This window comes from Sinocyclocheilus rhinocerous, unplaced genomic scaffold, assembly GCF_001515625.1.
Source record: "Sinocyclocheilus rhinocerous isolate Xijiao unplaced genomic scaffold, SAMN03320098_v1.1 scaffold304, whole genome shotgun sequence".
NCBI lineage: Eukaryota > Metazoa > Chordata > Actinopteri > Cypriniformes > Cyprinidae > Sinocyclocheilus > Sinocyclocheilus rhinocerous.
Genome location: NW_015659941.1, coordinates 2,333,278 through 2,345,658, shown reverse-complemented (window position 1 = coordinate 2,345,658; position 12,381 = coordinate 2,333,278). Strand labels below are relative to the sequence as shown.

At 36.6% G+C, this 12,381-nt stretch overlaps 1 protein-coding gene across 1 annotated transcript in view; it reads left to right on the top strand.

Moving 5' to 3' along the window:
• The window catches only part of cdh23 (cadherin-related 23), a 265,137-nt gene that overhangs the window by 215,674 nt on the left and 37,082 nt on the right, over positions 1 to 12,381 (top strand). The window contains 9 exon segments of the mRNA XM_016533594.1: positions 3,874 to 3,934; positions 4,951 to 5,096; positions 5,515 to 5,650; positions 7,342 to 7,730; positions 8,707 to 8,808; positions 9,829 to 9,831; positions 9,939 to 10,088; positions 10,175 to 10,303; positions 11,536 to 11,664. Coding sequence (XP_016389080.1) covers positions 3,874 to 3,934; positions 4,951 to 5,096; positions 5,515 to 5,650; positions 7,342 to 7,730; positions 8,707 to 8,808; positions 9,829 to 9,831; positions 9,939 to 10,088; positions 10,175 to 10,303; positions 11,536 to 11,664 — 1,245 coding nt within the window.

Genomic DNA, 12,381 nt, shown 5'->3' with positions numbered 1-12,381 from the left:
TACACCTAAACCTACCCCTCACAGGAAACTTTGTGCTATTTCAGATTTTCAATACACTCCATTCTGTGTGATTTATATGCGTTTTGAAAAGTGGGGACATGGGGTAATGTCCTGAAAAGTCACCTTCTCCTTGTAATACCTATGTCATACCCTTGTCATTATATACAAATTTATGTCCACTTGTCACAAAAACGCACACACACACACACACACACACACAAGTACATGAACACAAACACTTCTAGCTGCACCTGCAATTTTATGCATTGTGTTCAGAAATGTGTCGTGCAGCAATTCATAACACAACACAAATATGCATGGCATTCACAGCATCGTTTCTTAGCATCGCCTTTTACCGTCACTTTCTCCTGTAGATCAACAACTGTCATGGCCGAACTACAGCTGGAAGAGAATCTGGCTGCACTGCACCAGTTTGGTTTACATTTCCAGCTAAAATATCAAAAAAATCCTTAAAACAAGATACATTTACTTGAAAAAACCACACTGCGTATGATATTAAGGCTTGTCTTCAGTAAAAGTGTTTTTAGTTTGAGTGTTTTTTGTATTGCACTGGCATTTTTTTTCCCACTTTCTCAAAATACACTATACACTTATTAAAATACACTAAGATACATTGTCTTTAAACACACTCACACTCTTAATATTATAAGCAACATTGCTTCTAAACAAAATTTGGAAACAGACTAATTAAACACTAAGAAGTAATTTTTTTACAGTGTATGCAAATTACAGTTGTAGATAATTCCATCACCATCACAGTAGCACAGAGGTGTCCTGTCTTGCAGTCCAGCAGAGTTTAGTTCCAACCCCATTTAAACCAGCTTATCAGGGCCTTCAGGATCACTAGAATCTTCCAGGAGAGTATGTTTGGGTGGGTTGGAGCTGAACTCTGCAGGACATTGGCCCTCCAGGAGCAGGTAGTAATGTAAAATTACATTTTTAATTACATACAAAGAGGTAAATGCATTAGCTAAGCATTCACATCTGTGTTTGTGTGCCTGCATCAAGTACAGTATGTTTCTTGCCTACATCGCTCCCATAAACACACATTTGAAATGGCATTTGACATTAAAAATGTTGGTGCCCCACTAAGTGAGCAGTCAGATGAGAAATGTGGCTGGTTGATTTTATTTTATTTTTTTATTTTTTTTGCAAGCTAAATTGCATCTGAAACACACACATGCACAGTCTAGCACCCAAATCACCAATTACTCTGCCTCTCTGCTCCTAAATGTCAGCATGTTAAATTCTGAGCACACAGAGTGTGACTTATCGCTTTGGTGAAAACACATTGAGACATGAAATTATTCCTCATCTTAAATGCCACAAACAGGCTGAAAAGGCCACTCAGACGAGAACTATTGTTAGTGAAACACTTCATTAGTTACCGCTGTATGGATCTGCTGAAATGTATTTATGCACACATCATCACAGTTAGGCTTTGCTGAAGCAGGCAGCTTAAATTTGTTTTTCTAATTTAAAGTGTTTTTTTGTAAATATATTTCAATGCGAACAGTCACGTTAGAAATTGTTTTTGTCTCAAATTTAGTTTAAAAAACTGTTTTATATTTGATATATTTTAAAGCTGGATTTTCAGCATCATTGCTCCAGTCTTCAATGTCACATGATCCTTCAGAAATCATTCTAATATGCTGATTTGCTACTTAAGAAACGAATTATTAGTTGAAAACAGTTGTGATGATTCATATTTTTGTTGAAACCGTGATACATACATTTTTTGTGGAAAGAAATTCAAAAGAACAGCATTTATAAATGTGAAATAGAATCATATTTGAAATAGAATTTTGTAACAATCTAAAATTACATACTTTCACTTTTGATACATTTATTGCGTCCTTGCTGAAAAAAAGTATTAATCTCTTTCAACTTTTGAACAATAGTGTACACAATGTGTACAGTTGTATCCAAAATCTCCACAATTTTACTCACCATTCCGCCATATAGTAATCTCTGTGGCAATTACTGTATTATGTTGTGATTTTAGACACTGCATATCCATGAATTAGTAAAATACAGTAATGTGAACATAACTTCTTGTCCCATGTAATGCATGACTGATATCATGGCAAAATAAAATGCCTTTGGGACCACCAGCATCAAAAACAGGGCTTCATCGAATAACAATTATTTTTGAGATTATAATTTGTGGTTCAACTTTACCTTTAGCTTTAGATGTGGTTGACTCTTCCAAAGTTCCCCTTGATTCAAATCACGTTGTCACAAAGAGTGTTGGAAATGAGACGCCTGGAAGATGAGGATGAGGATATGTGCAACTGATATCCGTTCAGAGAGACTCAAAATCAATCTTTTTGTGTTTTGCGATCAGCAGACCATGGCAGTGTGTTTCTTGAACTAAACACCCATTCTGAGCCAAACTTTCAGTCTCAAGTTTTAACCCCCCATGTGTTGGTATGGTCCGGTCTGCCTGTTCTATTCATCTCTCTCCAAGAGACCCCCCTAGACCCTGCTTTCTTTCTCTCCCCCTCCTCCTCCTCCTCCTCATCCTCTACTCCTTTCTTCTCCTCTCCACGTCTTTTTATAAAGCTAATGAGTCTGAAGGAGGGGCCGTCCTCCTCACTGTCATTAGGATTTGACTAATATGCAGATGTCTTTAGTTTGTGCTAAATGGTCTTTACTGCTCTACATGATGAATTTATGTGTGTAAATATATTCAGGAGCAACTTCTAATCATTGTTTCTGGGATTCATGAGATCATTGAAGTTGTATATGTGACCCTGGAGCACAAAACCTGTCTTAAGTCACTGGGGTATATTTGTAGCAGTAGCCAAAAATACATTGTATGGGTCAAAATTATTGATTTTTCTTTTATGCCAAAAATCATTAGGATATTAAGTAAAGATCATGTTCCATGAAGATATTTTGTAAATTTCCTACTGTAAATATATTAAAACTTAATTTGTGATTAGTAATATGCATTGCTAACAACTTTAAAGGCGATTTTCTCAATATTTAGATTTTTTTGCACCCTCAGATTACAGATTTTCAAATAGTTGTATCTCGGCCAAATATTGTCCTATCATAACAACATACATCATTCCATACATCAATGGAAAGCTTATTTATTCAGCTTTCAGATGATGTATAAATCTCAATTTCGAAAAATTGACCCTTATGACTGATATGTGTTTTCAAGCCCATGTGTGTTGATAGTCATGCCATGATGACCATTTAAAGGTGAAGTGTTTCATTTCTGTGCCACTAGTGGCACCAAACACAATTGCATAAATAAAACAGTTAGCCCTGACTCTGAATTCTGATTGGACAAGCCATATTGGAACCTGTGATTAAACATTCTAAATGTAACAAATTGCTATTGCTTAGAAACCATAAACAGTCAGCAGTTGGGCTAATGAACTATATTATGCACTGGAATTATTTATTCCAATTACTGTTAATAATATACAGTATATAACTATTCATTAGGGTATTTGAAATCTAGCCATTTCAGACTGTGTGTTTTACTGCCGTTAAGGAGGTTTTAGGTTTAATCGGTCTTCCACTGGTCATCAGATAGCCCCGCCCCAAACTCACGTTATTGGTTGAGCCAAAAAACATACTGCATTTTATTTTGTGTTGCTAGTTATGAAGAAATTACACATTTCACTTGTGGAAGTGAAAATAAGAGTCCAATTGTAACTGTGTGATTAAGAGTTTGACTGTGTGTTATTAAAGTATCAGATGTGTTGTGGTTATATTAATGTTTAGACTTGTGTGGATGTGCAGTGAGTTAAGCGTTACTTTCACTCTCATTATTTAGTAGTACATGCGTGTGTACGTGTTGTGGTTACGTGTGTTTATGTCCGTCTGCAGGTTCAGGCCACAGATGCAGATCAGGGGGAGAATGGAAGAGTTCTGTACAGGATTCTCTCTGGTAACTAGGTCTATTTATTCTGATGTCTGATATCCTGATGTCACACCTCAGTGCCTTGATCAGATGCACTCCAACAATCCACTACACTAACTAACCAACATTGTTGCATTATATAATGTACAAAAAAAAGTGTAAAAAAAAAAAAAAGGAAATATATTTATATAGGAATATTTTCAGTATTTTCAGCCATATTTTGAGCATTTTCAGTCATCTGTGGCATACTGTAAGCACTGGGGGAAAATGTGTGGAAACCACAGATTAAAATAAATAAATAAATGAATAAAAGTATTTGTGACTTTTTGTCTTGCAATTCTGAGTTTATGTATGACAAATCTGACTGTTTTTCTCAGAATTGCAAAATATAATTCAGAACTGGGAGATATAAACTCATAATTCCCAGAAGAAAATCCAAATTTTGAGATATAAACTCAAAATTCTGAAAAAAGTATGAATTTTGAGATGCAAATTTGAAATTGTGAAAAGAAAACTGAAATGTGAGATTAAAAAGGTGCAATTACTAATTGTCAGAAAAAAAAAATTGCGAAATGTGCAATGTCTCAATTTAGAATTCAGAGAAAAAAACACAGATTTGCAATATGTACACACAGAATTTTGACATTTGTTTTTTTATAATTGTGAGGTCATATCTCGCTGTTCTTTGTTTATATCACACAATTCAGACTTTTTTCTCAGAAATGTGAGAAAAAAGGTTGAATTATGACATTAAAAGCCTTTTTAACCTTTTATTCTGTATTCGGCAGAAACTGGCATCCATAAAAATGGGATTAGTTGTCATAAAAATATTGCCACAATACAGACAATATTAACAATTTTCTTTCCTTTTAAAAAATATATGACTCTATGTGACATGTTTATACAAATAGAGACTAATTCTGTAAGAATCATAAATTATCACTATTGTTTTCAACCTCAGCCTTTATGTGATGTACTGTTTCAGAGTATGGTTTGTGTGTGTGTGTGTGTGTGTGTGTGTGTGTGTGATTTGCTATCTGTAGGCATCAATGGTCAGTTTACTGTGGACAGTCTGTCTGGACTCATCAGCAGAGGAACTGTGGCTCTGGACCGAGAGGCGCGCAGCTCTCATGTGCTGGAGGTGGAGGCCTACAACAGTGACCAGGGCAGCATGCGCAGCTCTGTCAGGGTGTGTTTGTGTGTGAAAAATAATATAGCATACCCTAGAAAATCCCTTATTCGACAGGTTTATATTAAAGTTCATGTAAATTACCGTTTGCAACCCATTTTGCTTCATAATGTGACACATTTCCAAGTAAAAAGGGATGTTCAGTGATAAAAAAAGGACTTGATTTAATCCATCAGGAACTGATTAAAAGATGAAATGTGCTTTGCATATCAGAATAGATTCAAATTTGAATGCAAGGTTGCGAAAACAATGCTTGCTTTACATAATTAACACTGCCTGCACATTGTATTAAATCTAGCTATAAACGTGTTTTTTTTATTTTTATTGAAACATCATTAAAGACAAGTACTGAATATAATGTGTGTGTAGCAGTATATGTCTGTTGTGAATCAGACTGTGATTGTGAGTTTGTCTGTAGGTGATCGTGTATGTGGAGGACGTGAACGACGAGTCTCCAGTCTTCACTCAGTCGCAGTACAATCGTCTGGGGCTCAGAGAGACCGCTGGTATCGGTACATCTGTGGTAGTGGTCCGAGCTACAGACCCCGACACAGGTACACAACACAATCAACCCACAAGCCTGTGCAAACACACTCTCTTCATGACCTTTGAATGTGTCTGTGGACCAGACTAGTTCACTGAGGAGGTAAATTTGTCTGATAGGAACATCTGTGAGTGCTGTTATTGTGTATTCATAACACTTCTCATTTATTTTGACCTTTTTTAAGTGGGTGTGTGTCATGCACCTAACATAGCTCAAGCTGTGTTGTATTTTTCCATTGGTTCTTAATGCCAAACGATATCACAACATTTCTGTTGCACTTCTGCTTGTGTCTGTAACTGCTTCCCTGTTTCACTTCCTCATAGAGGATGTCCAGCATGTCATAAACTGGACAGACGTCCAACCATCTGTGTCTTCGCAGGCCTGAGGTTTAGAGTGCAGTATGTTAGAGTTTAGTCCTGTAGATACTGTATATAAATGACCAGTGTTGGGGAAAGTTACTTTTAAAAGTAATGCATTACAATATTGCGTTACTCCATAAAAAAGTAACTAATTGCGGTACTTAGTTACTTTTTATGGAAAGTAATGCGTTACGTTAGTTTTTGTGAGTGAGATGAATTAATGCATATTCATATTTGTTTTAGATCTACAGTAACATCTTCTGATTTCTCTCAACATGGGGACAGGAGAGCTGTCAATCAATAAATTGGAAAAAAAAAGTAACTTGCGTTACTTATTTGAAAAAGTAACTCCGATATTCTCTTGTAAATTAAAAAGTAATGCGTTACTTTACTAGTTACTTGAAAAAAGTAATCTGATTACGTAACTCGCGTTACTTGTAATGCGTTACCCCCAACACTGTAAATGACAATCGTCATTGAAATAGTTAGCTCACGACATTGGAGGACTAAGAGTGCCACTTGAAAGTAAAATCAAGCAATCAATTATCAACGTAGTAATTAAAAATATAAATGAATAATTAACATTTTTTAAATTGATAAATAAACATTTTAATGTTCATTTCAAACATGAAAAAATGCAGTTAAATGTAACAGTAATACAGTGGTGACCAAAATTATTAGAACACTAGTATTTTCACCAGCTAAAAAATGGTTTCAAGTCAGTTATTTCTATCTTTTGCTGTAGTGTGTCGGTAGGAAATATCAGTTTACATTTCCAAACATTCATTTTGCCATTAACTGTAATAATTCAGTGAGATTTTATTTGCACAAGGAGTCTTGACAACAGCCAGTGCTCCACACAGAGATCTGATCTCATCATCATCCAGTCTGTCTGGAATGACATGAAGAAACAGAACAAACTGAGACAGACTCAATCCAGAAGAACGGATGCTTCAAGAAACCTACCTGCAAAGCTCCCTGAGAAACTATGCTCAAGTGCACCAAGGGCAAAAGCTGCTTTAAATGCAAAGGATGGTCACACCAAATGTTGATTTCATTTAGTTAATAGAAGTTAATTGATGAAGAAAATCTATTCATGACATTATTTTTGACAGCATCCTCATTTTACAGCATTTTTACACAAGTGCCTAAAACTTCTAACAGTACTGTAGCTTTGCAGGTAGGTTTCTTGAAGCGTCTTGGAGACGTTGCCACAGCTCTTCTGGATTTAGTCTGTCATGTACAGAATGTGCTCCTGGATTTAGTCTGTATAAAAAAAATTATTTCCTTCACAAAGAAAAATCTTACTAATTCCAGCCTTTTGCTTTCTCTCATATTTTAGGTGATGGGGGCGCTGTAGCGTATGCTCTGGTCTCTGGTTCTGACCGTAAGTTTGAGGTCGATGTGAGTACGGGTCTGGTAACCACTGTGGATTACTTGGACTACGAGACCAAGACCAGCTATTTAATGAACATCTCAGCCACAGATCAGTCTCCACCGTTCCACCGCGGCTACTGCACCGTCTATGTAACTTTACTCAATGAACTGGACGAAGCCGTGGCCTTTCTATCGGCCGGTTACGAAGCATCTCTGAGAGAGAACATTGCCACAGGAACAGAGGTGGTTCAGGTGAAGGCGCAGTCGGCTGATAACCTGAACCAGCTGACATACCGCTTCGACCCCGACACCTCACCTGCTGCTCTGGCGCTCTTTAAGATTGACAGTGTCACGGTGAGAAAACTCGATATATAACGTAATAGACAAGTTATATTTTAAGAGAATCAGAAATGAGTGTGGTGGTTTTAAAAGCAGGGTAGGTGATTTGGTTCATAAAATTGTTTTTGTTATGCTGGTTGAAAGTCTCTTCACATCCCGATAGCAATCACTAAGTTAAGCGGTCTTAATGTATTTATATCGTCTGTGGAAGGCGTAGGACAGCGTTACGTTCAACCCTCCACCAACATTGTCTCTCATCGTGTCGCTGGTTAGCCTCTGGTCTGCCTGTGCACTGCGTTTAGGTGTTTTGGGGGAGGCGTGGCTTTGGAGAGTGATTTGCAGAGAGGGTGGGATCTTATGCTTTCAAATCTAGTTTGCTATTGCTAGCCCCTCCGAAATTTAAGATGTGAATTTTTGATGTCTTTCTAAATGCATGTTCACACCGAGAGTGATGCAGTGAAGTGATGCAAGGAAGTGAAAACGCAACCCAAAAATAAAATACTGTATGTGATAGGGCACAGACGATGACTCATTTTTACTAATCGACTAGTCAGCATGTCAATATTTGACTAGTACTCTCACATCTGTTTAACACACCTACTGTGCTTAAATCCATCCAGTTTTTTTTTTTTTCACAAAAATCAGTGTAGAATATGTGTGGGGGAAAAAACAACTTTTTTTGTAGATTCTAGGTCTGCCCTAAAATATAAGGAAAGAACACATGAACCTAAAAGTTAAATCTTAATGACCAGTGAGTTTTCTTGCAAGGTAAACAAAAAATGAAGCTAGGTAGTAGGGAAAATGACACAGCACGGGTTTAGAATGGGTTTCTTTTACCAGCTTGACACGGTGAAAAATCCTGCTTGGTGTGAATAAACCAAGTGGCCAAAACCACTGGATTGTCTTACATTGGTGAAAATGATTCAAGCAAATAGCAAAGATTTTGTTCATTTTTAGTTCAAACTAATAAAGTACTTTGTGTGCTCTACAGGGCCGTATTACTGTGACGGGACTGTTGGACAGAGAACAGGGCGATTCATACACTCTCACTGTTGTGGCCGATGATGGAGGACCCAAGAGAGACTCCACTGTGGTAATGAGTTTCTCTATGATCTGTTCAGTCTGTAGGCCAAACTCACTAAAGCCTTACTGTAGAGAAGCACACACAGTTGTTTCTTATTCTGAATTGTTTACAAGATGATCATGTTTATTCAAGTAAATTTTAAAGGAATAGTTCATCCAAAAATGCAAATTTGCTGAAAACGTACCCTCAGGCCATCCGTGATGTAGATGAGTTTGTTTACTCATCTGAACAGATTTGGAGAAATGTAGCATTCCATCACTTGCTCACCAATGGATCCTCTGCAGTGAATGGGTGCCGTCAGAATGAGAGTCCAAACAGCTGATAAAAACATCACAATGATCCACAAGTAATCCACACAACTCCAGTCCATCAATGAACATCTTGTGAATGCATGTTTGTAATAACCAAATCCATCATTAAAAGGTTTTCAAACCATTCCTTTCAGGCAAAATACAAGTCCTATATCCATAACATTGCCTTCTCCAGTCAAAACATGTCATCTTGTCTGAATCAGGAGAGAAATATGCACAGATCAAGTACTGTTTACAAGAGAAAACAGTTTTAAACAAATATGTTGGTGGATTTTGATGTGAGCGGACAACAGGGGATGGACTTTTTTCACTGGATGAAGCATTATTATGGATTATGGACTCTTGCTGCAATTAATACTTTAGACAGAAGCGACGGTTTAAAGTTTAAACACCTTAAAAAATGGATTAGTTTCTGTGGATTATTATGATGTTTTTATCAGCTGTTTGGACTCTCATTCTGACGGCACCCATTCACTGCAGAGGAACCATTGTTGAGCAAGTGATGTAATGCTAAATTGCTCCAAATCTGTTCCACTGAATAAACTAAATTATCTACATTTTGGATTGCCTCAAGGTGAGAAAATTTTCATTTTCCTTTAAAACTTCATGTCTGTGATGCGAAATGTATATAATAATATGATTTTGATGTACTGTAAAAATATGTAATTTAACCTCTCTTGTTGTTTTTTCTAATTTCCTTCCTGATGCACATTTGTAGAAGGTGAGTGATTCTTATTCATCAGATCTTTTTAATGCAACGGATGTTAATATTGTACCAGAAAAATAGTTTTTAACATATAATTTTTCATGACTCTATTCTTTTGACAGGTGTCAATCACCATTCTCGACGAGAATGACAACAGCCCAGAGTTTGACATCACTTCGGATTTGTCGGTGGATATTCCAGAAGACACACCAATTGGTCAGAGAGTTGCGGTCGTGTTGGCGCGGGACAAAGACGCTGGAAGAAATGGACTGGTGAGGGAGAGAAATATTCAAAACAATGTCAAGTGAGTTGTCAATCATTTGTAACCCCGCCTCCATCACACTCTTGTCTCCTTCAGGTGAATTTCACCTTAATCGCGGGGAACATGCAGGACGTGTTTAAGATCAACACAGCCAATAATACATATGGAGAAGTTTACTTGAATGCGCGTCTGGACCGTGAAGCCGTGGACCGTTACCTGCTTAAAGTGAGAGAGAAACACTACAGACACTATGGCTCTATAAAAAACTCTAGGGACTTCCTAGACAGCATTTTATATCGTACGCATGCTCCCTAGTTTGTAAAAGCCATGTTATATTAGACATACACATTGCTGTTCAAATGTGTCAGTAGTATTTTCCAAGAAATTAATACTTTTATTTAGTATGGTTGCATTAAATTGATCAAAGGTGGCAGTAAAGACATATACATTATTACAAAAAAAAATTATATTTCAAATAAATGCATGTTTATATTCATCAAAGCATCCTGAAAAAATGTGTTATGGTATTATGGCTAAGCAGAAAAACTGATTTCAACGTTCATAATAATAAGAAATCTTTCTTGAGCAGCAAATCAGGATTTTAAACTGATTTCTGAAGCATCACGTTGTCAGACTCTGTTCCATGTGTTGTGTGTGTCCTGCTCCCCATGTGCCTTCCCATGCCCTTATTTGATTAGTTTCCTGTTCCTCCCCTGATTAGTTTAGTTCATTTGTCCCAGGTGTTCCCCATGATGTGTCATTGCTCCCAGGTGTGTCTCGTGATCCCCTCCTCCTGTGTGTATTTAAAGTGTTCCCAGTCCCTACTTCTCGGTCCGCTGTTGTACGTCTTCCGGTGAAGGTCTTCCTGTGTTCGTCTCCCTTGGTTCCAATAAAGTCCTGTTAAAAGCATTCTCCAGCGTCTCCTCGTCCCTCGTGTGTGTGACATCGTGACACACGTGACATTGAAGACTGGAGTAATGATGCTGAAAATTCAGCTTTGCATCACAGGAATAAATTACATTTTACAATATATTCAAATAGAAAACGGATATTTAAATTGTAATAATTTTTAACAATATTACTGTTTTTACTATATTTTTAGAGACTTGGTGAGCATAAGAGGAAAAATAATACTATAACAACCCCAAACTTGAACGGTAGTGTAATTTATTAATAAAAGTATTAAAAAATTAGTTAAATCTAATAAAAAACGGACAATTCACTGTCCGTCTAGGAAGTAGACATGTAGGCATCTCACTTTCAATAAGAAAATGTCTTTTGATTGCCTAATCACTCCAGACAGAGCCAGACATGGTCACAGTGTGTTGCGTGACTTTGTACATGTTTCCTTGTAAAGGTAAATATAGTACGCTTTGCATAATTAGTTCTGAGGTATATGTCTGTTGGTTTACTGATGTCCACATGGATTCCTGTGTTTGTTAATGTGTTTGGATCAGGTGCGGGCGATAGATAACGGTTCCCCCCCGAGGTTCACAGATGTGTCGCTCACGGTGAATATTCTGGATGTGAACGATAACCCTCCCGTGCTGCAGAGCCCTCGTGGGTACAACGTCAGCGTCAGTGAGGTCAGAACCACAGCACCTCAAGCCAGTGATATCAGCATGGCAGATTCAAAGCATTATTATGCAGATTCAGATTCAAATATTTGCGTGCAGTACATCAAAAGTCAGAAGTCAGAAAGAGCTTTATTGCCAAGTATGTTTGCACATACAAGGAATTTGTTTTAGTGTCACACGTTTCCAGTACACAGAGACAACAACAACAACAACACACAGATAATAAAAAATAAGATGTGAATAAAATACATATATGTACCATATAGATAAATAAACACATTTTTTTTTTAAATTAAAATAAATTGTATGTACAGGTGTGCTATAGAATTAGGGGTGGTCCGATTGATCGGCTACCGATCACTATCGGCCGATAATCACGTTAGGATGATTGATCGGTGGATTGGCAAAAAAGTAGACAAAAATCTAATCATATATTATAATTATTTATTATTTAATTAAAATGTTGTATATATATATATATATATTTCTAATGTATTGTTATTATTATTAAAATTTCAAGATAGTTATATTTAGTTAGTTATAATAATTTAATTTAAAAATGTTTTATTTTATATTTTATTTTAAATATTTTATTTAAAATATTTTAAAGACTATTTCACTTTTAATATGCTTTTCCAATCGCCTCCCCTCCCACTTAATTTCCTGTCAATTCTACACTGTCCTATGCTAGTAAAGTCAAAAAATCTTAAAAAAAAAAAAAAAAGG